The 27,211-nt window shown below is 48.9% G+C and overlaps 3 protein-coding genes across 3 annotated transcripts; 1 reads left to right on the forward strand and 2 right to left on the reverse strand.

Moving 5' to 3' along the window:
• Nucleotides 1-914: 914 nt before the first annotated feature.
• On the forward strand, nt 915-9,350 carry PPP2R5B (protein phosphatase 2 regulatory subunit B'beta). The gene is made up of 14 exons (XM_065882731.1): nt 915-998; nt 1,461-1,917; nt 2,695-2,891; nt 3,508-3,609; nt 3,770-3,862; nt 3,988-4,118; nt 5,538-5,597; nt 5,698-5,806; nt 6,356-6,409; nt 6,483-6,533; nt 6,658-6,777; nt 7,648-7,775; nt 8,042-8,143; nt 8,552-9,350. Exons 2-14 carry the CDS (start codon nt 1,719-1,721, stop codon nt 8,697-8,699), a joined length of 1,494 nt encoding a protein of 497 aa, XP_065738803.1. The 5' UTR covers nt 915-998; nt 1,461-1,718; the 3' UTR covers nt 8,700-9,350.
• A 202-nt stretch (nt 9,351-9,552) lies between these two features.
• On the reverse strand, nt 9,553-10,193 carry GPHA2 (glycoprotein hormone subunit alpha 2). Its single transcript, XM_065883187.1, has 3 exons — nt 10,091-10,193; nt 9,765-9,949; nt 9,553-9,654 (listed from the first exon to the last, which is right to left on the reverse strand). Exons 1-3 carry the CDS (start codon nt 10,191-10,193, stop codon nt 9,553-9,555), a joined length of 390 nt encoding a protein of 129 aa, XP_065739259.1.
• Nucleotides 10,194-13,446: 3,253 nt separating this feature from the next.
• On the reverse strand, nt 13,447-27,211 carry MAJIN (membrane anchored junction protein). Its single transcript, XM_065883033.1, has 8 exons — nt 27,111-27,211; nt 24,599-24,644; nt 21,779-21,854; nt 21,474-21,599; nt 20,617-20,648; nt 20,223-20,314; nt 14,691-14,763; nt 13,447-13,563 (listed from the first exon to the last, which is right to left on the reverse strand). Exons 1-8 carry the CDS (start codon nt 27,209-27,211, stop codon nt 13,447-13,449), a joined length of 663 nt encoding a protein of 220 aa, XP_065739105.1.

The raw sequence follows: 27,211 nt of genomic DNA on the forward strand, positions 1-27,211 counted from the left end.
AGCTTGCCTGGGGTGGGGTGGCAGCACCAGGGAGCACCCCCTGCTCTGATGCTTTGCCACTCCTAGGCTGGCCCTTTAAACCCAGATCATGATGTCACCTTAGACAGCAAGGGACGGGAGGGGGACTGCAGGCCTGAGGAAGGACTGCATTTCCCAGCAGCCTTGGGTACACCACACCCCTCCCAGAAGGCACTGGCTCACTGCAGACTATTAACCAGTCCAGTGCCAGTTTCTGCTGGGGTTTTGAAGCGTCCAGCCATTCTGGAGTGAGGGTGGGGTTCCCTTGGGGGTGGAATGCCTGGGGCACAGGTGGAGCAGGCCAAAGCTTTGGGCCTGGCATAGGATTGGGTCTCTTTCCTGCCGGAGTCCTGGTATCGCCCCCAGCTTCCTGGTGCAGACTCCTGAGTCTTCCTCTCTCCCTACGCAGTCTCCCTTGCAGAAAGCAGGAACCCAGCGCCAGTTGGACCCCTTCCCGCTCAGCTTCAGTCTTGTCCCTGGGTGCCCGCAGGGATTACCCCTTTGGTCAGGCAGCCGCTTTTATTGGTGAGGGAACTACAACTCCCAGCTGCCCCGGGCGGGAACTTCCTGACGCAGCACCCCACCCACCCACCCCGCCCCCGGCCCCCAAACCCGCGGGGATGTGCGGGCCGACTGGGGGAGGTGACTTGATGTCATCGTGAGCAGCTGGGCGGCGGGTGCCGGTGCGCGCAGAGCCGGGGCTCCTGTGGTGCTGCGCGGGTCGGGTGCCACGACTTGAGGAGAGGTCTGCGCGCTGCCCCGGCCAGCCCAGAGCCCGTCGGGCGCCCGCGCCCCGACGCGGGGCTGAGTTGGGTGCACGCTCCGGCCCCCCCCCCCCGGAGCCAGAGAGAGAACCCAGGAGCGCCGCCGCCCAGCGCCAGCGCCCTGAACCGGACCGCGGCTCGGGAGCCCTGAACAGCTGCTCCCTCCCCACCGGCAGCCCCTGGAGGGTCGGCGACCAAAGTCTGGGCATCTGAGAAGTGAGTGGCCCCCCCCTCGAGAGGCAGATGAGATCTGGGAGCGAGGAAGGAGAAACTGAGGCGGGGGGAGGCTGCGGGTCGTGGGGGGTGGGCAGGGGGATGGGACCCTCATTCTTGGGGAAGTCCCTGGTGACTGGATTAGTGGAGCAGAAACGGGGGCCCCATTCTGTTAGGGGCCAGGGCTGAGGAACGAGATCCCCGTTCCAGGTAGGGTCTGGCTGGCGGGAGAGGCCCTATTTCGAGATGGGTTGTTTTGGAGTCTGGGGCCTTTCAGTCAGGGAGAAGGGAGGGCCCTGTCTCCTGTGGGAGAGGGCTGCACCTCTCTTTAGGGTCTGGGCCAGGGTAGGAGGGAAAGAAGACTTGGGCGCTCCGCCGCAGCCCCACAGGCTGTCCTGAAAGAACTGATAGGCTCTCTCTGTCTCTTTCTTGCTGACCTCTCTGCCCTGACTTCTTTTTTAAAAGAGCCAGGGTGGGAACCCTAACTGGACTCTTCCGACCCTCAGGAAGGACCTGAGACCTGAGCCATCCTCCTCTCTACCGTGCTTGCCCCCCAGGACTGGGCAGTTGCCAGAGGCCCTGGGGGGGGGGGCCAGGACTGTGCTGTGCTCCTCCCCACCGCACAGGATGGGCCCAAGTTAGTCAGCCCAGCCTCACGCAGCATCCTGCAGGCCCAGAGGGAAGCTCAGGGGCTCTGAAGGCTTGGCCCACCGCCTGACCGCCATGGAGACGAAGCTGCCCCCCGCGAGCACCCCCGGCAGCCCCTCGTCCCCAGGGCTGTCCCCGGTGCCCCCACCCGACAAGGTGGACGGCTTCTCCCGCCGTTCCCTCCGCAGGGCCCGGCCCCGGCGGTCCCACAGCTCCTCTCAATTCCGCTATCAGAGCAACCAGCAGGAACTCATCCCACTGCCCCTGCTCAAAGGTGAGCCTGGTCTTGGCTCCGGGGCTACCTGAGTCCTGGAGTGGGCAAGTGAGGTTTGGGGGTGGGGTGGTGGGAAGCAGCTGGCAGCTGCGATCAGAGGGAGTCTGGACGGCCCCTTCCAGGCCAGGGACTCCACCACCTGACTGCCACCTCCCAGCCCTCTACCCTCTCTGCTGACGCATGGCCTGACTGGCCTGTCATCCTTGGAGGTGGGGCATCTGGAGGTGGCGCCACCCTGGGGGGCAGACCAGGGCCAAGGGTGGGGCCTACAGCTTGGGTTCCAGGAGGCCACTACCAGCCCAGCTGCTGCCGGGGTCCCGGGACAGGTGCCTAGCACGCTTCCCTGCAGTCACCGTGAGGTCCCCCCAACTCTGGGCTACAGGGCCCAACTGGCTGAGGCAGAGGGCACCTGAGAGGTCCTCGGTGCTGGCTCTTCTCCCCACTTCTGGCTCTTAGAACAGAGTGCCGCCTATGAGAGGGAGGCATTGGCTGTTTGGGCACCTGTGGAAAGGCCAGGCAGCCAGGGTCTGTTCCCATGCTTTAAAGTCAGGCTATCGTGTTCTCTCAGCCTAGGTTAGGATGAAGAGATGAAGCTCCTTTACTTCACAAGAATGGAGGATGGGACAGAAGTTGTTTGCTTTCTGCAAGGAGTGGGAGATGGCGCAAAAGCATGGGGTCTGGGGGGCGGAGGAGCCAGCCTTAGGGATTAGGAGGGCCCGCCCCTGCCCAGAGCTGTGGCAGCTGGGGCCCAGGCTCAGCCCCCCCCTTCCTCCCCAGATGTGCCAGCCTCTGAGCTGCATGAGCTGCTGAGCCGGAAGCTGGCCCAGTGTGGGGTGATGTTTGACTTCTTGGACTGTGTGGCCGACCTGAAGGGGAAGGAGGTGAAGCGGGCGGCGCTCAATGAGCTGGTGGAGTGTGTGGGGAGCACTCGGGGGGTCCTCATTGAGCCTGTCTACCCAGACATCATCCGCATGGTGAGCACCTGGCACCTGGCCTCTGGGGGAGGGCTTGGTGCCCATGGGAACCCTAAGCCTGCCTGCGGAGCCCCCGTGCGGAGAATAAACCCACAGTCTTTGGCTTGGCCTCAAGGCCCACATCTTCCTCCCCCGCAACCCCTGTCCCAGCCCCACTGCTGCCCAGCACCCAGCCAGTGTAGGTAACTCAGTGCCTCCTGGGCTTGTCCCACCCTGCGCTTTTGCTTATGCTTTCCTGAGGCCTGGTGTGCCCTCCCACCACGTTCCTTATCGCCATGGCCTGGCTCAGGTGCTGCCTCTTCCATGAAGCCTCTCTCAATGCCCAAGCTAGAAATCTCCCTTTTGCTGCTTAGAATGTCCTTAGACCTTACCACTTTCCACCTCGTCTTCCCTGCTGGACTGCACCTGATAGAGGGCAGGGATGTATCTCATCCACCCCTGGGTCCCCAACCCTGGGCCCGGGTCTATCCATGAACTAGATGTTCAGGTAATGATTGCCAAAGAGTGAATTGGTTGCTTGGGTAGGTGCTGAGGCCCATTAAACTTTGGATGAGGGATGTCCTGGTTTCCACCTTCAAGGGTTCTTCCGTAGAGAACCCTGACTCTGTCCCCTCAGATCTCAGTGAATATCTTCCGGACGCTGCCGCCCAGTGAGAACCCTGAATTTGACCCTGAAGAGGATGAGCCCAACCTTGAGCCTTCATGGCCACATCTTCAGGTGTGAGGGCTGGGGAAGACAGGGGTCTGAGTTTCAGAAGAGATCCGAGGAGAGGGTGGAGGGTCTCCTTAGGCCCCGGACTGCTGGATGAGGGCCACAGGGCAGGATGAGGGGGGAGGCTGCTCCTGAACTCACCTTTCTGTCTGTTCCCCTCCTCCAGCTGGTATACGAGTTTTTCCTGCGTTTCTTGGAGAGCCCAGACTTCCAGCCCTCCGTGGCCAAGAGATATGTGGATCAAAAGTTTGTCCTGATGGTGAAGTGGGGAGCCCAGGCCGGGTGGTGTCATGGGGCAGGGGCAGGCTCTCTGAGTGGCGTGGGGATAGGATGGAAGCAACCTGGCTTGGCCTCTTTCCTAACCCCTGATCCTGTGTCCCACAGCTCCTGGAGCTATTTGATAGCGAGGACCCTCGGGAGCGTGAGTACCTCAAGACCATCTTGCACAGGGTCTATGGAAAGTTCCTGGGGCTCCGGGCCTACATCCGCAAACAGTGCAGCCATATCTTCCTCCGGTGGGTGCCTGCGGCCTACCCCGCTGGGACCTGGGGAGGGAGGGAGAGAGCTATGGGGAGAAGACAGAGCAAAAGCTTCTGGGCTGGGGGGCCCAGTTTTTTCTTGGCAACATATTATATAATTTTTGCTTATACAAATCCTGTGAGATCAGTAGAGAAAGGGTATTTATTTCCATTTTACAGATGAGGAAATTGAGGCTGAGAGATGAAGTGGTTTGCAGGGTCTAGGTCAGTTCAGGGGGCCTAGGATCTAATGTCACACCAGGCCTTAAGGACCCAAAGAATGAGATTCTTTCTGCAAATATGTATTGAGCGCCAGTGCCCACTGAGCATCAGGGACCCACATTGCCTTGTAGTTGAGACTGGCTCTTGAGCTAGATGGTCTGTGTTTGAGTTTGGTTCAAATATTTGGGTGAACTTGGGCAAATTATTTAAGCTCTCCCCTAGTCTCCTCGTCTCTAGAATGGGAATGATAACTATAATCAAGATGAAATGAGGCAGTGCCTTCAAAGCACTCAGTGTAGCTCCTGGACCAAGGCCGGAACTCTGAAACATTAGCTTTTATCGTTGTTAGCTAAAAAATAGGTGAGGCACGATCCCTCTCCTCCAGGAGCTCAGTGTGTTAGATCCCTTGCGTATTAACTTTGCGGCAAGTTTCATTGAACTGCTGAGCCTTGATTTCTTCATCTATACAATGGATCTAATAAGGTCTACCTCCTGGGATAATTTTGAGAAGTACATAGCACAGAATAGACACTGTAAGTGTTTGTCATTCTTTTGGTTGATTGGCACGAAGAGCGGAGGACTCAGGCTAGGTGCCTGTGGACTCGATGGGGACCAGGTAATGAGGGTTAGGGTCTCGGGGAGGAAGAGACGAGTTGGAATGCTTCATAGAAGAGAGGTTTGAATACCAGAGGGGAAAGGGTGGGTGGGATGAATTGGGAGATTGGGGTTGACATATATACGCTATTGGTACTATGTATAAAATGGATAGCTAATGAGAACCTACTGTATAGCACAGGGAACTCTACTCAACGCTCTGTGGTAACCTAAATGGGACGGAGGGGATATATGTATGTGTATAGCTGATTCACTTTGCTGTACAGTAGAAACTAACACAACATTGTAAAGCAACCATACTCTAATAAAAATTAAAAAAAAAAAAAAAAGAAGAAGAAGAAAGGTTTGAGCTGGGACCCAGAGTGGCACTGGTGGCTGGGCTGAGAAGGGTAATAAAGAGGTGGGTGTGGATCTCAGTGGGGCCTCGTTTGGGGTTTGGGGAAGGGAGCACAGCCTCTGGGTGGGGAGAGAGTTGGATTGATGTGCAGGCTGGGGGTGGGCAGGCAGGGTGACAGAGAGGAGGGCTGGGCCTGCTCCAACTGCCTTGAGCCCTTCTGCATCCTTCTCTTCCTCTCAAAGGTTCATCTATGAACTCGAGCACTTCAATGGCGTGGCTGAGCTGCTGGAGATCTTAGGAAGGTGATTCTCTCTGGGCATCAGCTGGAGCCTCAGGATTCTGGGAGGAGGGACTGAGGCCCAGTCATGCCAACCCTCCTCATCTCTTCTGCCCCCTCCTCAGCATCATCAACGGCTTTGCGCTGCCCCTGAAGACCGAGCACAAGCAGTTTCTGGTTCGAGTCCTGATTCCCCTGCACTCTGTCAAGTCGCTGTCTGTCTTTCACGCCCAGGTAAGGCCCAGGCCTGGTCCTGCCACAGCAGAGAGGTCCTGACAGAGTCAGGGCAGCCACCCGGGCCTGCAGAGCCAGCCTGACACTCTGATTTCAGCCACACTAAAAGCGTGGACTCACGGGATCCTCTCTCACCTTTTTCTTGACTAATTCTGTTCCGTCTACCGTAGAGAATCCCCATGACCGTGTAAGGCCGATCTCAGACATTGGCCTCTGAAGACTTCCCAGCCCCCTCCCGCTCGACCTGCCTGTGCAGGCTTGAGCTCTCCTCCTTCTGTATTCCCATAGATCATGATACAGATTCCGGTTAAGGAACCTTTTGTAAAATTTGTAAGGACTAGTTTGCTGAATGTTTCCCCTATGAGGTCATTATTGTGTCCCTGCACACCAAGCATGGTGCCTGGTGTATCCTAGGTGGTCAGTAAATGATTGGTGACTAAGAGAATAGACATAGGAAATGAGCCAATGTCTAGCGTCCTGTCCTGGTCCCCTCCTGACCCCTGTCCTCTTTCTCTGTGCCTCCTCCTCCCCCACCACGCCCCGCTGCAGCTGGCATACTGTGTGGTACAGTTCCTGGAGAAGGATGCCACTTTGACAGAGCATGTGAGTACCCCTGGAGGGAAGGGCAAGCCCCCACCCCTGCAGGTCTGACTCTTTTCTGCCTCAACTCCCACAGGTGATCCGGGGGCTGCTCAAATACTGGCCAAAAACCTGTACCCAGAAGGAGGTATGAAGAAGGGCTTCGATGTCCACCACTAGGAGGTTGGGAGGGCTCAGCTTCCAGAGGGCAGGCAGGTGTGTGTCAGGGGAGGTGGGAACTGCTGCTCCGTGTGTCCCTACCCCCACCCCAGGTGATGTTTCTGGGGGAGATGGAAGAGATTCTGGATGTCATTGAGCCCTCCCAGTTCGTGAAGATCCAGGAGCCCCTCTTCAAGCAGGTGGCTCGTTGTGTGTCCAGCCCCCATTTCCAGGTATGGGGCTGGAATGGGTGGGGGTGAGAGCCAGGGTATGGACTGGTAAGGTTGGCAAGTTGACCTAACACAGCTTCCTCTGCCCTCAGTTTCTCCTCTGGACCTTCCTGGGTCTAATAATGGGGAGATGCTGGACTTAGGGTCAGGAGACCTGGGGTCAAGCCTCAGATCCACCTCCCACTGGCTGAGGAGCCTTGAGCAAATCACTTCACCACTCTGAGTCAGATTAGGCTTCCTTATCTGTAGAATGGGCCAACAGGTGGTGATGAGAGCCGAAGAGATGGTAGCATAAACACATTTCGTAAACTGAAATGGATGTTTAGCAAACGTCCATGAATGGGATGGATGGTTGTCCGCTTCCTTAGTGGCCTTAGATTTCATTAGCCCCACTTCAGAGCCCAGCAAGGCTTCTCCACACCATCCAGGCTGGCTGTAACCAGTGTTCTCCTACACGTGTGTGCAGACTTTCATTTTTATGAGCCATACCTGGTGGTTGTCAGTTTTTCCTCACAGTGACTCTGGCACTTCAGTTTACTGAATACCTCATTTGATTCTTACAACAGCCGTATGGAGGTAGCTATTATTAGCCCCACTTTACAGATTTGAAAACAGAGGCTGAGGGGTTAAATACCCTGTCCAAAGTCACGTGGCCAGTGTGAGTGGAGCCAGGCTTCTCCTCTGAGCGTTGGACTCCTAATCCAGTGTTCTTTTCACCTCACCATGCTCTTCCTCCCGTGGGTCAGATGAGCCCTGAAGACGGGGTGTGTGGAGGGCAGGGCGCCCTGGGTTTTGGGTTGGGGATGGATACCAGGCCTTGCGTGTGCAGGGAAGCCACTGCCAGGCGCCTACTCTGCCATCTCGCTGCCTCAGGTTGCAGAGCGGGCTCTGTATTTCTGGAACAATGAGTATATCCTGAGCCTCATTGAGGACAACTGCCATACCGTGCTGCCTGCTGTGTTTGGGACCCTCTACCAAGTCTCCAAGGAGCACTGGAATCAGTGAGTGCCCAGGCCTTGACCTAACCCACAGAACCTGGGGCAGGGCCAGCCAGTCCAGAACTGGGGTTACTGCTAGCTGGAGAGGATCAGGGAAGGCATCCGAAGATGGAGAGGGGTGGTGAAAGGGGCAGGCAGAGGGCGGTGCTTGTGGTGTTCAGGGCTGCATGCTGTATTTGGGACACAGGGACAGGCAGAATGCCAGAGAGGGAGGTGGGACCCAACTGAAATTGCTCTCATCTCTCACCCCCTCCCTTGACCCTGCCAAGAACCATTGTGTCTCTGATCTACAATGTGCTCAAGACCTTCATGGAGATGAATGGGAAGCTGTTTGACGAGCTCACAGCCTCCTACAAGCTGGAAAAGCAGCAGTGAGTGCTGGGAGGCTGGACATGGAGGGAGAGGGGAAAAAAGCAGAAAAGAGCCAGTTCCTAATGGTTGGAGGGAACCGAAGAGGACAACCCACATCCCACCTGATCAGATGTTTAAAGTCTTTCCCTATGTTTTTGCCAAGTGCTGGGGCATCCAAGCCCAGTTATCCCCTGCATCCTCCAATTATCCTCCCAAGTACTTCTTCCAGGTATGGAGCATCCTATACTTCAGCTGGGGCCTCTCAGGGCCAGGCTGATCCATTTACTCCATGACCACAGGCTGGGACCAGTCTCTCCTTAGTGCCTTCTCCCCTAAGTGGAGTCTCTTTGCAGGTGGGGTGGTGGTGAGGGAGGCTGAATTGCAGGTGGGGCCCCAGGTAAGGGAACTGCCCCACCCTCTCTCCCCAGGGAACAGCAGAAGGCCCAGGAACGTCAGGAGCTGTGGCAGGGCCTGGAGGAGCTACGGCTACGCCGGTTACAGGGGACCCAGGGGGCCAAAGAGGCCCCGCTCCAGCGGCTTACACCCCAGGTGGCCACCGGTGGAGGTCAGAGCTAAAGATCCCCAGAAGGGGAGGAGCTAAACCCAGAGCTGTCAGTCCCTCCATCCTCCCTCCTGCCCAGGGGTCCAAAGAGATACACACCTACTCCTGGCCTTGCCAGAGGGGGCTCGGAGGGCTTCCTGCCTGGCCCAGCCTGGGCAGTTTCCACTGGGGGGAGAGGAGGAGAGATGGGGGTCCGGGCAACAGAACTCTCAGGCCGTCCTGGCAGGACTTGACCAGGGCAAGCTTGACCAGGAAGCTGCCATCAGGGATCTGCCTCTGCCCCACAAAGCTGGGCTACAGACTGCAGGCGGGTTCCCACCCCCTGCTCCCAGCCTAGGGCAAGGGGACTCGGCCCCTCACCTGCCCCACCTTGTGCCAGCGGGAGGTCCTTCCTCACCCCACCATGGGATCCATGGTCTATTTATTCTCCCCCAGCTCACCTGCAACACAGACATTATCCTGGGCCTGGGGCACCCTCCTTCCTTCCCTCCCCTCCCTTGCCCTGTACATCCTTGTCCCCTTTTTATTTATTGGGCAGGGGGAGGGGTGAGGGCACAGGCAGAAGATTCCCTGTGTCCTGGGGCAAGGGTGGGTGGTCACAGTAACCATGGTCTGTTCCCCTTTCCTTGGCTGGGGGTAGATTTAATAAAGAGAGAAACTCACGATCTGCTTGCTTTATTTAGGACAGAGGGAGATGAAATGATGAAGGACTGGTTAGGAAGCCAGGCAGAGGTGGGGAAGAGGCAGAAACGCCCCTCTTCTCACAGGGTTGGAGCTGTTGTCCTTGCTGAGGTTCGGGATATGTAGGATATACTCCAACATGAAACCCTCTGACCAAGGGGAGGGTGGCGGGGGGAGAAGGATGGGCTAGTAGCGCGAGAGGCGACACATGTCACACTGGCAGGCCCTGGCCGTGAAGATCTCCAGCTCCTCCCTCCGGTCCCCCCGACAATGCAGCTGCACCTTCACCTGTGGGAGAGGTGGGTGTCTGTTCCAGTCCCCTTCCTCAGGCCATCTTAGATCCCCGTCTCCTCTGTCTCCCCTACCCGCAGCGAGCACCACCGAGCTGGGCCCCTCACCTTCCTCAGGCTGCTGACGGTGCAGCACTGAGAGACGGAGGTGATGTTATGTCGATAGCCACTGGCCACCAGCACCGAGTACCGGGAAGGGAAGGCGCTGGACTCGCAGTGGCCCACACAGGCCTGTGCCACATGGGAGCCCTGGCAGGTGCCTTGCCGGTCACTTCGCACCGTCACATTGAAGGCTAGAAGAAGACAGAAGAGCGGTAGATGGGGCCTTGGAGAAGGCTCGCCCAGCTCCTGTTGCCCGAGCCTCACTGGGTCCCTCGAGGTGCTGCCTGCCCCTCCGCCCAGTCCGCCAGCTCTCTGCTCCCAGGGTTACTTACAGTGCAGGTAGCAGCCTGGGATGGCTGCCTGTTGACCCTGGTCTCCAGTGACCACCAGGACCAGCAGGCAGAGGAGCAGGGTCTGGGGGGACGCCATGGGCATCTGAAACACAGAGAGGTAGACAGATGTCTCTAGATGGGTGTGCAGGTGGGAGGGGGAGTTCTTTCAACGCTGCAAGCCTCCAGGTGAATGAGGCAGGGCGGGGCTGTCTTTTCCTGGTGCCTGCCTTTGGGTGCGTGTGCATGTGGATGTGCATGTCTGTCTCTCTGGACGCGTGTGAGTGTGCACAGCTGTCCCAGTGTGACTTGCGTGTCAGCCCACTGCCGTGATTCTCCGCCCGAACTTCCTCCACCATCTGGACCACAAACCTCTGCGTCCCTCCATCTGCCCTATCTGTCTGCCCGCAGGACCCTGATCTGCAGTCCCCAGCCCCTCCCGGGGCTCCTCCTGCCTCAGGGAGCTCACCACTTCCAAGGCCCAGGAGCTGAGTGGCTTGTTGAGTGGCTCCTCTGGCCTCCCGCTGGTCTCCAGGCGGTGCTGGCTCTCCGGGTTTTTATTTGCCATCATTCTGGAGCCACGCCTTCTTGGAGATCGGCTTTCAGGCCTGCCTTCTCTGCCTGAAGCCTCACAGCAAAACCACCTGGGAGATCTTGCTGTTCTCTGACGTGTGGTCCTCTAGGGCGGTTTCTGCTTCCCCTATGTCCAAAAGCTGCTGGTGGCCCAGGGCTGGGAAGTGAGGTGTAGAGAAAAGCCCAGGAGCTGGTGGAGTAGGCAGCGTGTGTGCAGTTGGAGAGGGAGGGCTCTCACTGGGCTGAGTTGTGGCCACCTGGGTTCTCTTCTTTGCTATGTGACCTCGGGCAGGACACTTCTGTTTAGGGCCTTGCCAGCCCATCCTTAAAACTATTAAACTCAGCCCTGCCTGTCTCTTTTACCCACTGCAAAGGAAAGGGTGGAGAGGAGATTCTTATGGACAACGGAAATGCTATCAGTGGGGGGTCTCCTGAGAGATGCTTGGTGGCAGAGCCAGGGGGAGTCAGGGGGCTGGTTCTAAGTCCGTTTCAGAGCTTCACTTTCACTGTCAAGTGGATGACTTCTCATTCTGAGGGTCAGCTACAGAGTGGGGCTTCCCCTAGTTTCTGGACTAACAGGGACCTGACTCCTGGAAGTGCCTGAAGCTATCAACCCCAGCAAATCGATCATTTAGTCCAGCCCTGGCTCTGGTTTTACAGGTGAGGCAACTGAGGCTCAAGAGAAGGAAAGTTACTAAAGGTCACACAGCTAGTTCATGTCAGGGCTGTTTTGGAACCCAGATCTCCTGCTATTCATGCCTGGTGCTAAATTACACTTGGGGCAAGAATGTGGCAAGTTAGAAAAAGACCCCTGGTCAGCAGGAGCCACAGGGGCCGGGGCAGGGTAGCGATCAGAAGGAAGCCTGTGGTGGTTCTGTCCCCACACACCCCAGGGCTACTGGCTCAATGACCTGCTCTGAGAGGCAGAGCCAGCCACAGACTGCCAGAGCTGGAAGGCACTGAGAGCTCATCAGATCCTACCCTTTCATTTTCCAGATGAGAAAAATAAGAACCAGAAAGGAAAGTGACTTTGCCAAGCCTTCATTATAAGCTCGTAAGTCAGAATGGCGCTCAGATCTCCAGATTCTGGAGCTGTGCCTTTGAACAGCTTTGGAAAGTGGGCTGTGTTTGGGACAGCAGGGCAAAGGCTGTAAACACAACTTGTCCCTAGTCCTCCAGTCCTCACACACGGCGACTTCCCCTTTGGCCCTCCTCCCCTCAGGTCCCAGGCCCTTCAGCAGCCCACCTCTTCTCTCCTCCCCAGCCAAGGGAAAGGCGTCAGAACAAGGGGTCTCTGAGGGACTTTAGCAGTCCAGCCCCAGCGTTCCCAGCCACCGAGAGTAACTTCCAGCATCTGACAGACAATCAGCTCTGTTTAAAGACTAGGATTGACAAAGGCTTGTTACCTTACAAGGTGGCCCATTCTAACACTGGACATCTCTACAGTCACAAAATGATTCCTTTGGCCCTAACCTACACTGACTTCCAGTTGATCCAATAAACTAATCTGCATTACTGTCAAAAGCCAAAGGGGCAGCTAGGTGAGAAGCATTTACCTACTAAGAGACTGTACTTTGGGGCCAAACTGGGTGAACCGAGGAGACATGATTTCTTGAGGGTCAGCAGGGCTCAGGACATTGAGTCTTGCAAATCCCCATTCTCTAACCTGGCCAGGGGAGTTTAAGGTTTGAAGTCAGGTACAGACCCCACCTACCCAAACTGTTCTGTCAACAACAACCAGGGAGACCCAGGGGAGGTTTCAGGCATTGTTTCCCTGTATCTTGAGGAAAGAGTTTGCTCTCTCGTGCTCTCTCTCTCTACTCCACTAAAATTCAGTCAATAACTCTTCATAAATAATTTATTTTCATTAGAAATCTAAGTGCTGCAGATGGAAGACCTAACTGGCTCATAGGGCAGTAAAATTCTCAGACTAGAGCATTTTAGAAAGTTACATTCTTAGTGTTTTAAATTGGGGAAGGACAATCCATTGTAAAGGACAAACCCACAAGAGGACTCAGGGAGTTTGGGGCTCTCATTCCCCAAGACTGGAATGTCATAAGCAGGGAGTGGAGCGGGAAGAGTCGCTGCAAGAGAAACGCTCTTCCCACCGCTGCATTTAGGAGGCTCACTGGCTGCTCCTTCTGAAGAAATACCGAAACGGGAAGAGAGAGCTGCAGGAAGAAGAGCAGAGCAGGTTGAGACTCGAGAGGTCCACTTCCCTTCTCCCAGGTCCCATTAGGGCTCCATTATTAGCTAGGGCATTTTTGCTCTGAGACCACTGAATGGAAATTCAAGTCTGAAACAGCGTTTGAAAAGGTACCCAAGTTAGAGTATACTCGGGAGCTGGAAATAAAGAAGAACAATTGCAATGGTATGGCTGAGCTCTAGATAGAGAAAGCGATTTGCTAACTGTACTCTGCAAAAAGGACTCTGAAGACAGCCTAGATTCAGAGGGGAGAATGGAAACATTTTGGTAACGAAATCATCTGAATAACCCAAGCACGATCAGAATAGTTTCTGTCCAAGCAGCATTTGTGGAATCAGGTCCAATGCTGGACACATCGGGGTGGGGTAGATTGTGTAAAAATGAACAAGACACAGTCTCTGTTAAATTCAGTTAGGGCCCTAATGCTCACTTCATTTCCATCATTTATCCCGTACAAAATAGAGATTATGCAGGTCACCTTTCTTTTGTATTCTAATTTCCCTGAGAGACTCAGTGGGGCAGGCTCTGGAGCTAGACTGCCCTGGGTCTCAGTTCGATGGCAGGAGAGGTCTATCCTACCTTAGAAACCCAAAGAAGCCACTGGTTCCCAGCTCCGTGCGTCCTTCAGGAGGAGGTGGATCGTTTTGCTGCAATGGTGGGATAATCTTCCCTGCTCGGCCGTCTCCCCACTTAGAATCTGCAAGGAAAACGCTCAGGCAGGGAGAAGGTGTCAGTCCTCAGGCTACTTTTATGTGAGCAGAAGGCAGGACACAGAGCCTGAGCCCAGGGCAGCCTCAAACCAGGATTATTCAAAGCCAGGTGAATTGCTTGTTCTGACCTTCCCAATTTCACCTCAGCTCAGTAAGGTGCTATTCTGACCTTGGAGTATTTTCAAAGACCCTGAGATTTTTTTAAAAAATAAATTTATTTATTTAATTTATTTTTGGCTGCGTTGGGTCTTCATTGCTGCGTGGGCTTTTCTCCAGTTGCGGTGTGCAGGCTTCTCTTGTTGTGGAGCACGGGCTCTAGGTGCGTGGGCTTCAGTAGTTGTGGCTCGCGGGCCCTAGAGCACAGGCTTAGTAGTTGTGGTGCACGGGCTTAGGTGCTCCGTGGCATGTGGGATCTTCCTGGACCAGGGCTTGAACCCGTGTCCCCTGCATTGGCAGGCGGATTCTTAACCGCTGCACCACCAGGGAAGCCCTGCCCCTGAGATTTTTACACTGCTCAAATCCTAGACACCTACCATGGCTGGTGTGTCTGCACATGGAATGACAACTTACTGAAGAACTCACTTGCTCACAGGACTGCATCTGTGATAACTGTATCCATATCGAATCCTCATGCTGAGTGAAAGATCAGCAAGTTGAAAGGGCAATACCTCAACATGCATTCCCAGCCCTTGCCAAGCATCCACCTGCACCTTCAATATTAACACTAGTGCGCCAAAGGGAAGAGGAGGAGAGACAGCTTCCCAGAGATTGTTCTCCAGGATAGAAGAGTGAAACATATCCCTCCCAACTTTTCTGTAAAACTTATCACACAATATGGAAATGTTCTGAAACTGGGAGCATCAGTTTCGCTATCAGAAGCACAAGAAGGACATACGTTGGCTCCTTCACTCCTTCTGGGAACTGCGGGGGCTTTTATGACTCAAGAGCCTGCCCGCAGACTGGAGGATAGCCAACAAGCACCTCCACGGGAGTGACGTACATCACCCACTGAGCGTGTCCAGACTCAGAGCTCTGTGCTGCTCTGCTCATCAGATGACTGAAGAGGACAGAATGATTATTAGAGGAGGATACACAGGAATTTCCCAGAACCTACCCTGGTCCTGAACATCAGTGATATCAAGTGCTGGGGTCTCCTGCCATTCCTGCTGGGTTTTTCTTTCTCTGTTCTGATAAAAAGACCAAGAAAAGTCTTAAACATTACTCCTTTACAACTTGGTGGTCTGAATGCTATTTGGTAAGGTGATATCACATCAGTGCTGGGGCCTGCCTTCTGACTGCCCAGACAGGTTCTATTTTTCCTTCTATAGAGCTGTCCTTTTCTCATATCAGCTTCCCAAACACTGTCTCTCTAAAATCATAGTATTTAAGAGCCAAGAACAAACCAAGCTGGGTATACCTTATCATTCCATGTTTCTGAGTGCCAACTATTACCAAGGACAGAATATTGAGGTTTCAGAAATCAGGAGGACCTTTACTTTACCTTGGAGAAAAGTATAATCTATGTGGTAAAACTGACGTATAAACTAAATATTATAAGTCAGTGTGATAAGACTACTCCATCAGTCTATATAGAGTGCCGTGGTTACTGAGGAGGACATGAACAGAGTGGGTAGTGGTTAGTCAAGGAAGACTTCACAGGGAAAGTGTTATTTAAATGGGGCCTTGGTGGATGGCATCAAGGGGTCAGAGAGAGCAGGGCATTCCAGAAAGGGACATGATGTACAAGGGCACACTGCCATTGACATGTAAATATGATCAACATGGCTAGAGCCAGGGCAGCAGAAACGTGACTATGGCGTAAGCAATCTTATTATTTCTGTCTACTGCTCTATAGACCTTCCTTTGTACTTTGAAGGGGACATCCTACAACCTGGTTCCAAGCCTATAATATTCTAGGAGATACCCTGGTAGCCAGAAACATGGTTGATATATTTCCTTTGAGAATCTCTGCCAGCTGGCCACTTCCCTCATCCAGGCACAACCTGAGGGCTTGACTGCCCAGCAGGGCTGGGGAGTTCCTTGAGCCATTTTGCTGGTGAAGAATTCTCTCTCTCTCTTTTTGCTTTTGCCACGCCACGCGGCATGCGGGATCTTAGTTCCCCAACAAGGGATTGAACCCATGCCCGCTGAAGTGGAAGCACAGGTTCTCAACCACTAGACGGCCAGGGAAGTCCCGCTGGTGAAGAATTCTATAGCAAGGGTGTATCTAGGAGGCAGAGGCACAGCAATCCCAGGAAAGTTAGGACAGATCCCCCATCCTAAGCATAAGCTGACATTTCTGTTAAGCTATTCCACAAACCCCTCAAATCCCAGACCACATAGGCAGCCACCTAAATCATACCTCCTATAAAAGTGAAAGGTAACTCTGGGGAGGAAGGAGACTATCTATTATCTCTTCCAGACAGGGCGGAGATGAAATTTAGAGGGCCCAGATCTGATTTCTAGCTTGAGGGAATGATTCTCACAAACTTACTATGGTGAGGTATGGAAACTATGGTTTGGGGTTTATATACCGCTGCATTGGCCCTAATGGAAGCATCATCTACTAAGGTTGGTAGTGGGGACCAGAAGGGTGAAGGCCCTGGGCAGAGGTATAGCCTCTACCTCTGAACCAGGGCAAGTTTCCCTCATAAGGCAGCCTTTGTGCTCTCCTGAAATCTTGATCGAGGTTTCCTCAGGCAAATGTTGTTAAGAGAGGAAAACCATTATAGCCTGAATTAAGACTGAGGGTACCATCTAGGACATCCAACAACACATAATACCCTGAAAACCTGATGCAAGGTTGTCCGCTGTATGTTCAGGGTCAGATCTGCTTAGAAGTGCAGTTCAAGCAGAGGCTTGAAGAAAAAGCTACGTGCATGGCAGTCTGTTTCACTTCTGGTCCATTCATCTGCTCTCTCCCATTTTTTATCTTTTTAAAGTCTGGATATCTAGATCTGGGAGCTAAAGTAACAAAGGGAATGAGTCTGTCCTTCCGTCCCATTCTCCTCAAAACACCTCTTATGAAACAGAGACCTTATTCAGGTATATGTTGTATTCTTCTAAGCTTTCCCTGCACAGGCTCCCTATGTGTACAGATGTGCACAATCCACACTGACTGTGTTTCTACACCTTAACTTCCCCCAAAGGGAAGAGAAGATATTAGGCATTGGACCATAGGAGTAAATTCAATTCTTCCAGCTCAAGTGACTTACACTAAGAGTCCCTGTGATCACTTTAATTTAGGAGAAGTCTGCTCTCTGGGAACAGGGTCTACAATGGAGACTGCTTGGGCTGTGAGTCAAAATCAATAAACATGCTCCTTTTTTTTTTTTTCTCAGAGTTTTTTCTAAACCCAGTATCAGGTTGAAAAGGTAATTATGTTGAGTAAGAAACTGTGGGTTCTTAAGGGAGATGATGCGTCAAACTAAGAATAGGATGGTACAAAGGGTAGAGAGTGAGGGAAATGTTCCTTTAATAGTAATTATCTTGGTTGTATAAAGTGTCTTTGTTCTCTAGAGCTTCATGTACTCTTCTTGTACTTTCTAATTTCTTCTTCTTCCCTCTCTAAAGGATGAGGGTATAGAAGAGGGAAACCATCTGCTTTAAATCACTCCATGGGCCAGCTGGCCATGGGCACAACAGGGCTCTGTACCCTGCCCCCGCCCACAGAGGCAGAGGTCTTCATCTTTAAGGGTTCACTCTACTCCAACTAAATGCTAAGCTCCTGGAAAAAAACTAGGTTTTATATGTTTGGGTGCATCCCAGCACCTAACACAATGCCTTGCTAACAGGAGACAGAATTGTTTAGAAATGAAAATCACTTCACTTTTCTACTTTAAAATGTTTTAGGGAATTCCTGTGATCTTGAAGGTGGCTTTAAAGCCTTTTAGGATCCACCCCATGCTGACCTCTCCAGTGACAATTCTCAGCACCGTACTCTAAGCGCCAGGTACACTGGCTTCCAGTCACCAAAAGCACTGCACTCTTTCCTCTTAGCCTTAGTTCTCTGAGCTACTCTGAGCTACGCTGGGAACTCTCTTTCACACCACTTGGTCTGAATGAGGTTCTCCTTTGTGGTCCCTTTGTACCCTGTGCTTCCTTTATTCCTGTACGTAGCACATTTATCAGTAATGTCTACCCAGCTTTACACTTTTGGTATTTTTCGGGGAGACTGTGTGTGATAGCTTTAGTACTTGGCACATAGGAGCCACTCAATAAATGTTTGTGGAATGGATGCATATGTAAACGTTTGTTCGATAACTGATCATGTTATAGATCCTGGGAAGGTGAGGGAGGTGAGTTGGGAATGTTTGGATACCTAAGGTCAGAGCTGCTTTGGAGCGATGGCAGAGAAGTAAGAAAAGTCACAAATAACAGCTATTTCAAGAAAAAGGGCACTATTTTAGAGACTACTATGGAAAAGGAGTCCTGAAATGGAGGAGTAGCAGATGTATGAATATCTAAATGGAGAGCAGACCTCACAAAATGAAATGAAATATTATTAGGGCCGGACCATCACTGCTCTAAATGAAGTTTTCTCTTACCAGTATCCTGTGCTGATATATACCTATTTTATCTGTAAAAACTAGATGTTCCCATACAGATGAACTGGTTTGCTGGGCAGAAATAGAGACACAGATGTAGAGAACAAAGGTATGGACACCAAGGGGGGAAAGTGGTGGTGGGGGGTTGGTGGGATGAACTGGGAGATTGGGATTGGCATATATACACTAATATGTATAAAACAGATAACTAATAAGAACCTGCTGTATAAAAAATAAATAAAATAAAATTGAAAATTTCAAAAAAGAAAACAAAATAAAAAAACTAGATGCACCCAGACTCAGAGTCTAGTGCAGATGAGAGCAAAAAGTTTTCTAAAAAAAATTCTAAACTGGATCCTACCTCAATTCAACAGATCTATTTTCTTTTTCAACTGCAGAGTATAAGAAAGCAGCTTTTTAAGCTAAGAGAAGACCTTTTAGCAAAAGCATTCATCACTGTGTGTATTATGCAGCTACATTTAGGACAGACTGTGGTGAGGGTGGAATGGCTGAAAGTTGTTCTGCAGATGGTGAAAGGTGAGAACGAGTCCAGCGAATTCAGCCTGTACTAAGGATCAAGATGCGCTGGTAACAGGAATCCTGACTTGTAATTGAGCAGAAATAGCTACGAGTCTCGAAGTCTCCATTTTGGTGCTTACCCTCCTGGTTTCCATAGGGGCCTTCTTTTTGCTGAGCCCTTGGCTGGAAGTCCTCTTCTTGGGCCTGAGGTGGGAGAAAAAAGCCCAGGAAGTGTTACTGGCAGCAGCAACATCACCACATTCAAGCAAATGTGGCCCAAATGAATATTTCAGCAGGTTGGCTATTTTTATGCCACTCCTGGCCTGCAGAATAAATAGTGTGGCCAAACCCTCTTTGGGTGCTGCTTTAATTCACAGTAGAATCACAGTTTGAGACATTTTGGGATCCAGGGGTTGAGAAAGGGAAAATGTGATTGACAGCAGGTATCAGATGCACAACACTTGGTTGTGCATCAAAACACAGAGAAAGGGAAGATGTGAGGCCTCATCTCCATGGATAATTCAGTCAAATGGAACTGACCAAAGCTTCATACCTCCAAGTATCCTCACATCCCACCTGGCTGGGAAAGGAATTTCCTAACTCTTCACCGATGTGTGCATTTGAAGGGTGTAGGGGTCAGCTCCTTCATGGTCTACCCTCACTGCTCCTGTATATCTTGGGGCCCACACAGTACCAGGAAAAGAACAGCTGCTTTCTGTGAACCTGGGCTGAAAGCACTTTGGGCTGGGAGCAAACCACACCTTGGATTATTCCAGCATCTCTCTCTGGGTGCTAACATGAACAACTGAATTGTCTTACTGACTCATTCTGTCCCTGACAGAGAATCAAAAGAAGAAAATAAGCCTCTACAACAGCAACTTCAACATGTTAAGGGTTGTGCTCAACACTCCCCCTAATTCGCAGCACCTCACCCAGTCATTGATGCATATCCTGTTGCAGACATTTATGTTGCAGCCTGTACTACCTCTTAAGGTAGAGTTCCAAAAGCTTACTGCTAACTGGGTAAAATAAGATTATATTTTATTCACTCTCACTCTTTTGAGAAACCCTCTAAAGAGGGTTTCTCTATGTTCTTGGATAATATTTTGGGACTTCATATCTTGTGCCTTCTGTGTTTTCCTATAGTACGACCATAGTAAGTACTCACTGAATATTTGTTGGATTCAATTGTACAGATATGTTTACATTTCCTCTCAGTCTTCATCTTTTTTTTTCTGGCCGTGCCATGAGGCTTGTGGGATCTTAGTTCCCCAACCAGGGATCGAACCCATGCCCCCTGCAGTGGAAGTGCAGTCTTAATCACTGGACTGCTAGGAAATTCCCTCAGTCTTCATCTTGATGAACAAAAGAATTCCATTTTGCTGAGGAAGGGACCGTGTTCTAATTACACTGCAAACATCAACTTGCTTCCTTCTCTTAGTCCACCCACTAGAATAGGCAGGTATGAATGAAGCCCTGAGACAGAGAGTGACACGCCCAAGGACAAGATCAACCAGCAGCAACAGCTGGCAAAGCCTAACTAGGATGCGGGATTTAGCCCCTCTGTCAAAACCACTGACCTGTCCAGCCCTGGCCTGGCTGGGGAGCTGGGCACTTCTGCGTGTTTTCGTTTCCTCATCATGGCTCCTGCTGCTTTCCTCTCTGCCGGGACCTATAGAGAGGAACCACATTTCCTGTGACTCTTCCTTTTCCAGAGTTGCTCACATGAGGGCACAGTGAAGAGAACTCCCCATCTTTAAATTGCCAAAGGCAACTTTTAGCACCAGCTTTGCAAGTAAGGATAGACATAGTCTCAGAAATCTAGCCAAGGGGAAAAAGAATGTCTCACGTATACAATTCTGACTGGACTTGGGCAACAACCAAGGGGCATAAAAGACGAGACAAGAGCAGGACTTTTGGGACAACAGAAGGCAATAAGGCCATTTTCATTTCTTACAGAAAAGGCAAACTTACCAACCCAAGAGGACTGCTGTTTATTGGTTTTCCTGCAACAGAAAATTTGAATGTCATAATGGATCAAGACTTTCTGACTATCATTGACATTTTAGAACTTTGGTGCGTACCCTTTTCCCTACCGCCCGGTATCACTTTTCCTACAAATACTGTGTCCTCAAACTTTCTTCCTCCCTTATTTTAGAACTACTGCCATCTACAAGCTAAAAATAGTTTGATTCGTACTATATTCTAACTATATGTCACTTAAAAGGGGATGATCCCTATTATGAAAGAGAAAAAGTGGAACTTTCAGCAGCAGTGACAAATGAATTGAGGAGATCTTTTGAGGTAAGGCCTTTGTACCTTTTTTCAAATCAAAGTGGCAGGTGTCTCCTTATCTCTCTATTTGTAAAAATAGCGGTGGCCCCCAGAGATTAAAAATTGGGAGATATCTTTAAGATACTACTAAGGTGAAAGTCATTAAATACTCTAAAATGGAGGAATTATTTATATAATAAGTATCTTTCATTGAGTGATTATTCTAAGTCACACTGTGCTTTCCATCTTCCAGTATTTATACATTTAATCTTTTTAACAACTCAGTGAGATAGGTACTATTATTATTTTTCACTATTTCATAAAGGTGGCATAGAATGAGTAATTTATCTAAGGTCACAGAGCTATTAAGTGGCAAAGCCACCAAGATTTGAAGCAGGCAGTCTAGTTTGGACACATGCTCCTGACTTCTGCACTGTCAGTGCTGGCGCCCAATCTGGCTGACTGTTTCACCATATTCAGCTTGCACCGCTAACCCATGGATGTTCAACCTTCCCTTTTTTCTTCACCACCACCTACACTTCTATCATTCTACTTACCAGTTGACAGGTTTTCATGAAACCATTTCATCTCCACGTACAGAGTGAAAACAAATGGATAAGGGACCAAGACAATCTCTCCTTGTTTGAATTTCAGGTGGGACACTCTCTCCCATTTGCTTTTATCTGGGAAATGTGCTCAGGAGTAAGGAAAGAAGCCAGTACGAATCCCTGAGTACTATTTTAGGGAAAAGACTCCCTCTGGTTTCCCTGACCTACCCTCCAAACTGCCTATGGGTTTGCTGCTTCCATTTGAATATACAGTGTGAATTGTAGTTCATTTCCACCCAGTAAAGAAAGGATACAGGGAAATACAATGAAGTGTTCTGTAGCAAACGGCTGCAGATTATCCAGGTTTCCCAAGACCACACGAATAGAATCCTGAAAAAAAAAAATTTGAAATGACTTTAATCTAATCTCAGCCAATCTATCAATTTATCCTTATCACTGCTCTTCACATACTCTATACGCTTTTAAAGTTGAACTACTCGCTGTTCCCTGAATATGCCTTCTGCTTCTCTATTCCTATGCTCTTGCCTGAAATACCCTTTCAACCCATCAGTATATGACCAAATTCGACCTATCCTTTTATGATACAGTTCAAAAGCCACCTCCTCCAGAAAGTTTTCCCTGATTTCCCGAGTTTTATTAACTATTAGTCTCAAATTTCACAGTAGTTAGCCTTGGGCTTTTACTATATTCCATGTACTTTTTTTTTTTTTTTTTCTGTCATGCCCCATGGCTTGCAGGACCTTAGTTCCCTGATTAGGGAGTGAACCCTGGCCCCGGCAGTGAAAGGGCTGAGTCCTAGCCACTGGACTGCCAGGGAATTCCCTCCATGTACATATTTTTATTTTCCTTACTGAGAAATCTTCTTGAAGTAGAATATACACCTGATTTATCTTAGCATCCCTTCTATGGTGTCTACCATTAGTGGATGAAGCATAACAGGTCCTCAACAAACATATACTGGATTAGTGAATAAAACTGGTATTTATTTACATATACTTATTTTGCTTTTGCTTAAGTCAAATCTTTTCTTCTACTCTCTTTAAATCTGAATTGATTAGTCTCTAATTAACCTATGCTTATTAGTATACACTAGTTAAACAATTGGTATCATGAAAAGACTACTAAATTTCTATGGGAAAAAAAATCTGAATTTCAGTCTCAGTTTGTTTTTTTTTTTGTGCGGTACGCGGGCCTCTCACTGTTGTGGCCTCTCCCGTTGCGGAGCACAGGCTCCGGACGCGCAGGCTCAGCGGCCACGGTTCACGGGCCCAGCTGCTCCGCGGCATGTGGGATCCTCCCGGACCGGGGCACGAACATGTGTCCCCTGCATTGGCAGGCGGACTCTCAACCACTGCGCCCCCAGGGAAGCCCTCAGTCTCAGTTTCGTCATTTCATCTCTCTAAGCCTCATTTTCCTCATATTTGGGCTCACAGAAAACGGAAACTGCGTCATGTTCATCTTTGTATGATCTCTATTAGCACAGTATCTAGCTTATGATTTTAATAGCTAGCATTTATTGAGTAATCATTATGGCAAATATTTTTGTTTTTATACACATTAATGAATTTAACAGTCATAAAACCCTATAAGATAAACACTTCTATTATCCCCATTTTACCCATGAGGAAACTAAGACAAAGAGGTAAAATGACTCATGGAAGGCTACACAGGTAGTAATGATGGAGTTAAGATATGAACCCAGGCAGTGGGGCTCCAGAGCTTACACTCCTAACCATTAGACTAAACTGCCTATCAATAGATGTTTTCGAAATGAGTGAAAAAGGATGATAACATCTGCCTCAGAACTAATGAGAGCAAGAAAAAGAACATATAAAAAGCATTTCAAAAACTTTAAATATGATTATAAATGGATATAAGTGCTCTCTAGCTACTCTTAGTTGAACTACTGTGTGGCAGGCATTGCATACATCTATTTCTAATCCTCACCACAACCTTGAAAACTGATATTATTTATCAATATCACTGACAGGTAAGGAAACAGACTCAGAGAAGGCAGACAGATTTCCCAGAGTCACACTGTGAAGGCAGAACTAGAGTCCAAATCCAGGTTTCACTGGCCCTAAAGTCTAAGCTCTCTCCACTCTACTATGCTGCCTTGAGCTTTTCTCTGCCCATATTAAGTGAAGCAAAATGAAGTAAATTCTGCTCTACTCATAATTAAAATAAGCAGAAAACTGTCATGGTCCTATATTAAAATAATTGTTATTTATACTGATGCCTCTGAAGTCCTCAAAGATCCTAATGTATCTTAAAACACACAGCTGAAGAGCCACAGGTACCTTTAAGACTTTGGTTTCACAGAGTTTTCACATTCAAATTCCTTGAAATGTGGCAACATATGTCTTCATAAATCACAACAGTCATAGATCACTCAGTTGTGAAGTTAGAAGAGAATACGCTAGTTTAAAACTCTCATTTTATGAATGAGGCGATTAAGACCCAGAGAGAGAAATGATTTGCCAAGGCTCACACAGCTAATTAGTGGTTCAGCCAGGACTGGAATCCAGGGCTATCCCCCAGAACTCTAATTTCTTTTCCAATGCTTTCACCAATCTGCGAATTTGCCCACCTTCTCTGTCTTCTTGTGGGAGAATCTAAAGCTAGAGGAGCTGGGTAGCAAAGGAATGAAAATGAAGTGGGAATAAAGCAATTGCAAATGTTTCCAATTAAAATGAAGACACAGCAGCCTTGTCTGTGTATTTACAGTTGAGTTTCCTGAACGTCAAGTACCGGGCAGTGGTTGGGATGGTGAGGTTTCCCAGAGCCCTGGAAGGCTGCAGTCCTCCGGAAGCTTTCCCTGTGCCAGCTGCCACAAAAGAGAGCTCCCCATGGCTGGAAACTCTAATGGAAACAAAATAACTCTTAGCCTCAAAGGTGCTGACATTTCAACTAGGAGAATTGAGAAAGAGTATAGGCTTTAATTCCCCTGAGAAAACAGTAAAGTTTCTTTGCAGAGGAAATGTGGCAGGGAGAAGCCAAGTAATCAAGTGGACGTTGTGACTCAGTTTGCAGGAAATAGCTAAAATCTGAATATGGACTCATCCTCAGTTCAAAGAATAACATTCCCAGAAGTTGTCTGCTTCTTTCCCTACCTCTAGCTCCTGGACGATGACTTCCTTGTTTTCTACCTCTTCCCCTCTAGAAGGTAAACAGACAAGAGATAAGTAAGCCAAGAAGGAAAGCTCTGGAGACAACAGACTCTAGTAGAGCAAAAATGAAACTTCCATTGAGCTAAGGAAACATAACTAAATAACAATTGTGTGTGCTGACCCAGTGCTCAAGGGAAGAAGTGATCACCTAGGTGGTGTGGTCTGAGAATTGGTACAAGGCTGTACCAAAATATCTTCTCCATTAACCCGCCAAGACCTGAAATTTCCACTGTGAAAGTTAATAATTTGTTAGACCCGTTGTACAAGTGCAGTCTGTGGACCTCTAGGGGTTTTCAAGACCCTTTCAAGGAGTCTCCAAGGGCAAAACTAGCTTCATAATAATATTAAGATGTTATTTGCCTTTTTCACTATGTTAACATTTATAATCTGTAGTGCACAATCAATGGTGGGCAAAACTGCTGGTGCCTTGGCACAAATCTAGCCAGTTGCACTGAACTGTACTAGCAGTTGTAGTCATCTTTACCACCACACAGGAAAAAAAATCCAGTTTCATTTAATATCCTAGAGGAAGCAGTGAAAAATTAATAACTTTATAAATCTCAACCCTTGAATGCATGTCTTTGTAATATTAGGTGATAAAACAGAAAGTAGCAGAAAGCATTTCTGCCGCGTACCAGAAGATGATGGCTGTCTTGAGGAAAAGCACCTGTACAACGGTTTAAGTTGCAAACTGAACCACTTGCTTTTTCATATTTTACTTGAATGATCAGCTGACAGATAAACTATGATTGTTATTCAGACTTGGGAATGTGACAGACATTTTCTCAAAAATGAACAGTGAGCTTATCAATTTAAGGAAAACAACTGACAGTATTTGTTGTCAAGGATAAATTTTGGGATTTCAAGCAAAATTTTGAATTTTGGAAAACTTCTATCCACCACTGTGGGGTTGACAGCTTCCAAATACTTAGACATTTTTCTGACAAGTTTGGTAGTGATATTAGCAAATATGATTTTTTGATATTATATAATGAAATGTGTTGACATTTGAACAATCTGCATAAGCCAGTGAACCAATATTTTCCAAATGACCAACGAAACACTTCAGGTTACAAAATCAAGTGGCCTCGCTGCGCAGCTTGTGGGATCTTAGTTCCCTGACCAGGGATTAGACCCGGCCCTGGCAGGAAAGTGCTGAGTCCTATCCACTCAGGGAATTCCCACAGATACATTTCTATTTAGGTCTCCTTTAATTTCACTCAGAAATATATATATTTTTTGTAGTTTTCAGTGTGCAAGTCTTGCACCTCATTGGTTAAATTTATTGCTAAGTATTTTTTCTTTTTGATATTGTTGTAAACAAAATTGTTTTCGTAATTTTCTTTGCAGAGTGTTCATTGCTAGTATATATAAGTCAACTGATGTTGATTTAGTATCCTGTAACTTTGCTGAATTCATTGATAAGGTCTAACAACTTTCTGTTAGTTTGTGTGGATTCTTTAGGTTTTTCCACATATAAGATCATGTCGGGAATTCCCTGGCGGTCCAGTGGTTAGGACTCTGCTTTCACTGCTGAGGGCGTGGGTTCAATCTCTAGTCAGGGAACTAAGATCCCGCAAAGCCACGTAGCACAGCCAAAAAAGAAAAAAAAAAAAAAAAAAAAAAAGACCATGCCATCTGCAAACAGAGAAGTTTCACTTCTTCCTTTCCAATTTGTATGCATTTTATTTCTTTTTCTTGACTAATTGCTCTGGGTAGAACTCCAGTACTATGTTGAGTAGAAGTGATGAAAGTGAGCGCCCTTACCTTGTTCCCGATCTTAAGGGAAAAGTTTAAGTTTTTCACCACTGAGCATGATGTTAGCTGTGGGTTTTTCATATATGGCCTTTATGTTGGGGAAGTTCCCGTCTATTCCTAGTTTGAGTATTTTTATCACGAAAGGGTGCTGGATTTGGTCGAATGCCTTTTCTGCGTCAATTGAGATGATCATGTGTTTTTTTTTCTCTTTTTTTCTAATAATGTGGTGTATTATGTTGATTGATTTTTGTATGTTGAACTATCCTTGCATTCCTGGGGTAAGTTCTGGGAATATAAACAATGTCAATCTTCTCATTAATTTTTCAAAAATATAGTTATTTTAATAAAATGTTATATTATTTTTAAATTAATAAGTAATGATTTTAGTTTTTCTGTTTCAATTTTATATGACAGGTATAACCCTCTTAATCAAAAACTCTTTGGGATCCTCAATTTTAAGAGTGCAAAGGGGTCCTGAGACAAAAAAATTTGAGAACCACCGCCCCAAAGGTATGCCATTGCTAATTTTAAAACTTATATGAATAATAAATATATAGAACACAAAATACCTGGGAAAGAGTCCTACAAGGTGCTGCTTCAGCCAGTCTCCTGGACTGGGTGAAGGCAGAGAAGGAATGACCTGTGGGAAGGTATTAACCTGTGTTTGCAAAGACTACCCTCCTGGTTTTAAAATTACCTGATGTTGTTGCCATATCTAATTTTGAATTTATACACATTAGATCCTGCATGAAAAAACCTCGTCTCCGGAAATGGGTAGGTGAAAGGTTTTAAACTCAT

Source organism: Phocoena phocoena, chromosome 8 (genome assembly GCF_963924675.1).
Source record: "Phocoena phocoena chromosome 8, mPhoPho1.1, whole genome shotgun sequence".
Lineage (NCBI taxonomy): Eukaryota > Metazoa > Chordata > Mammalia > Artiodactyla > Phocoenidae > Phocoena > Phocoena phocoena.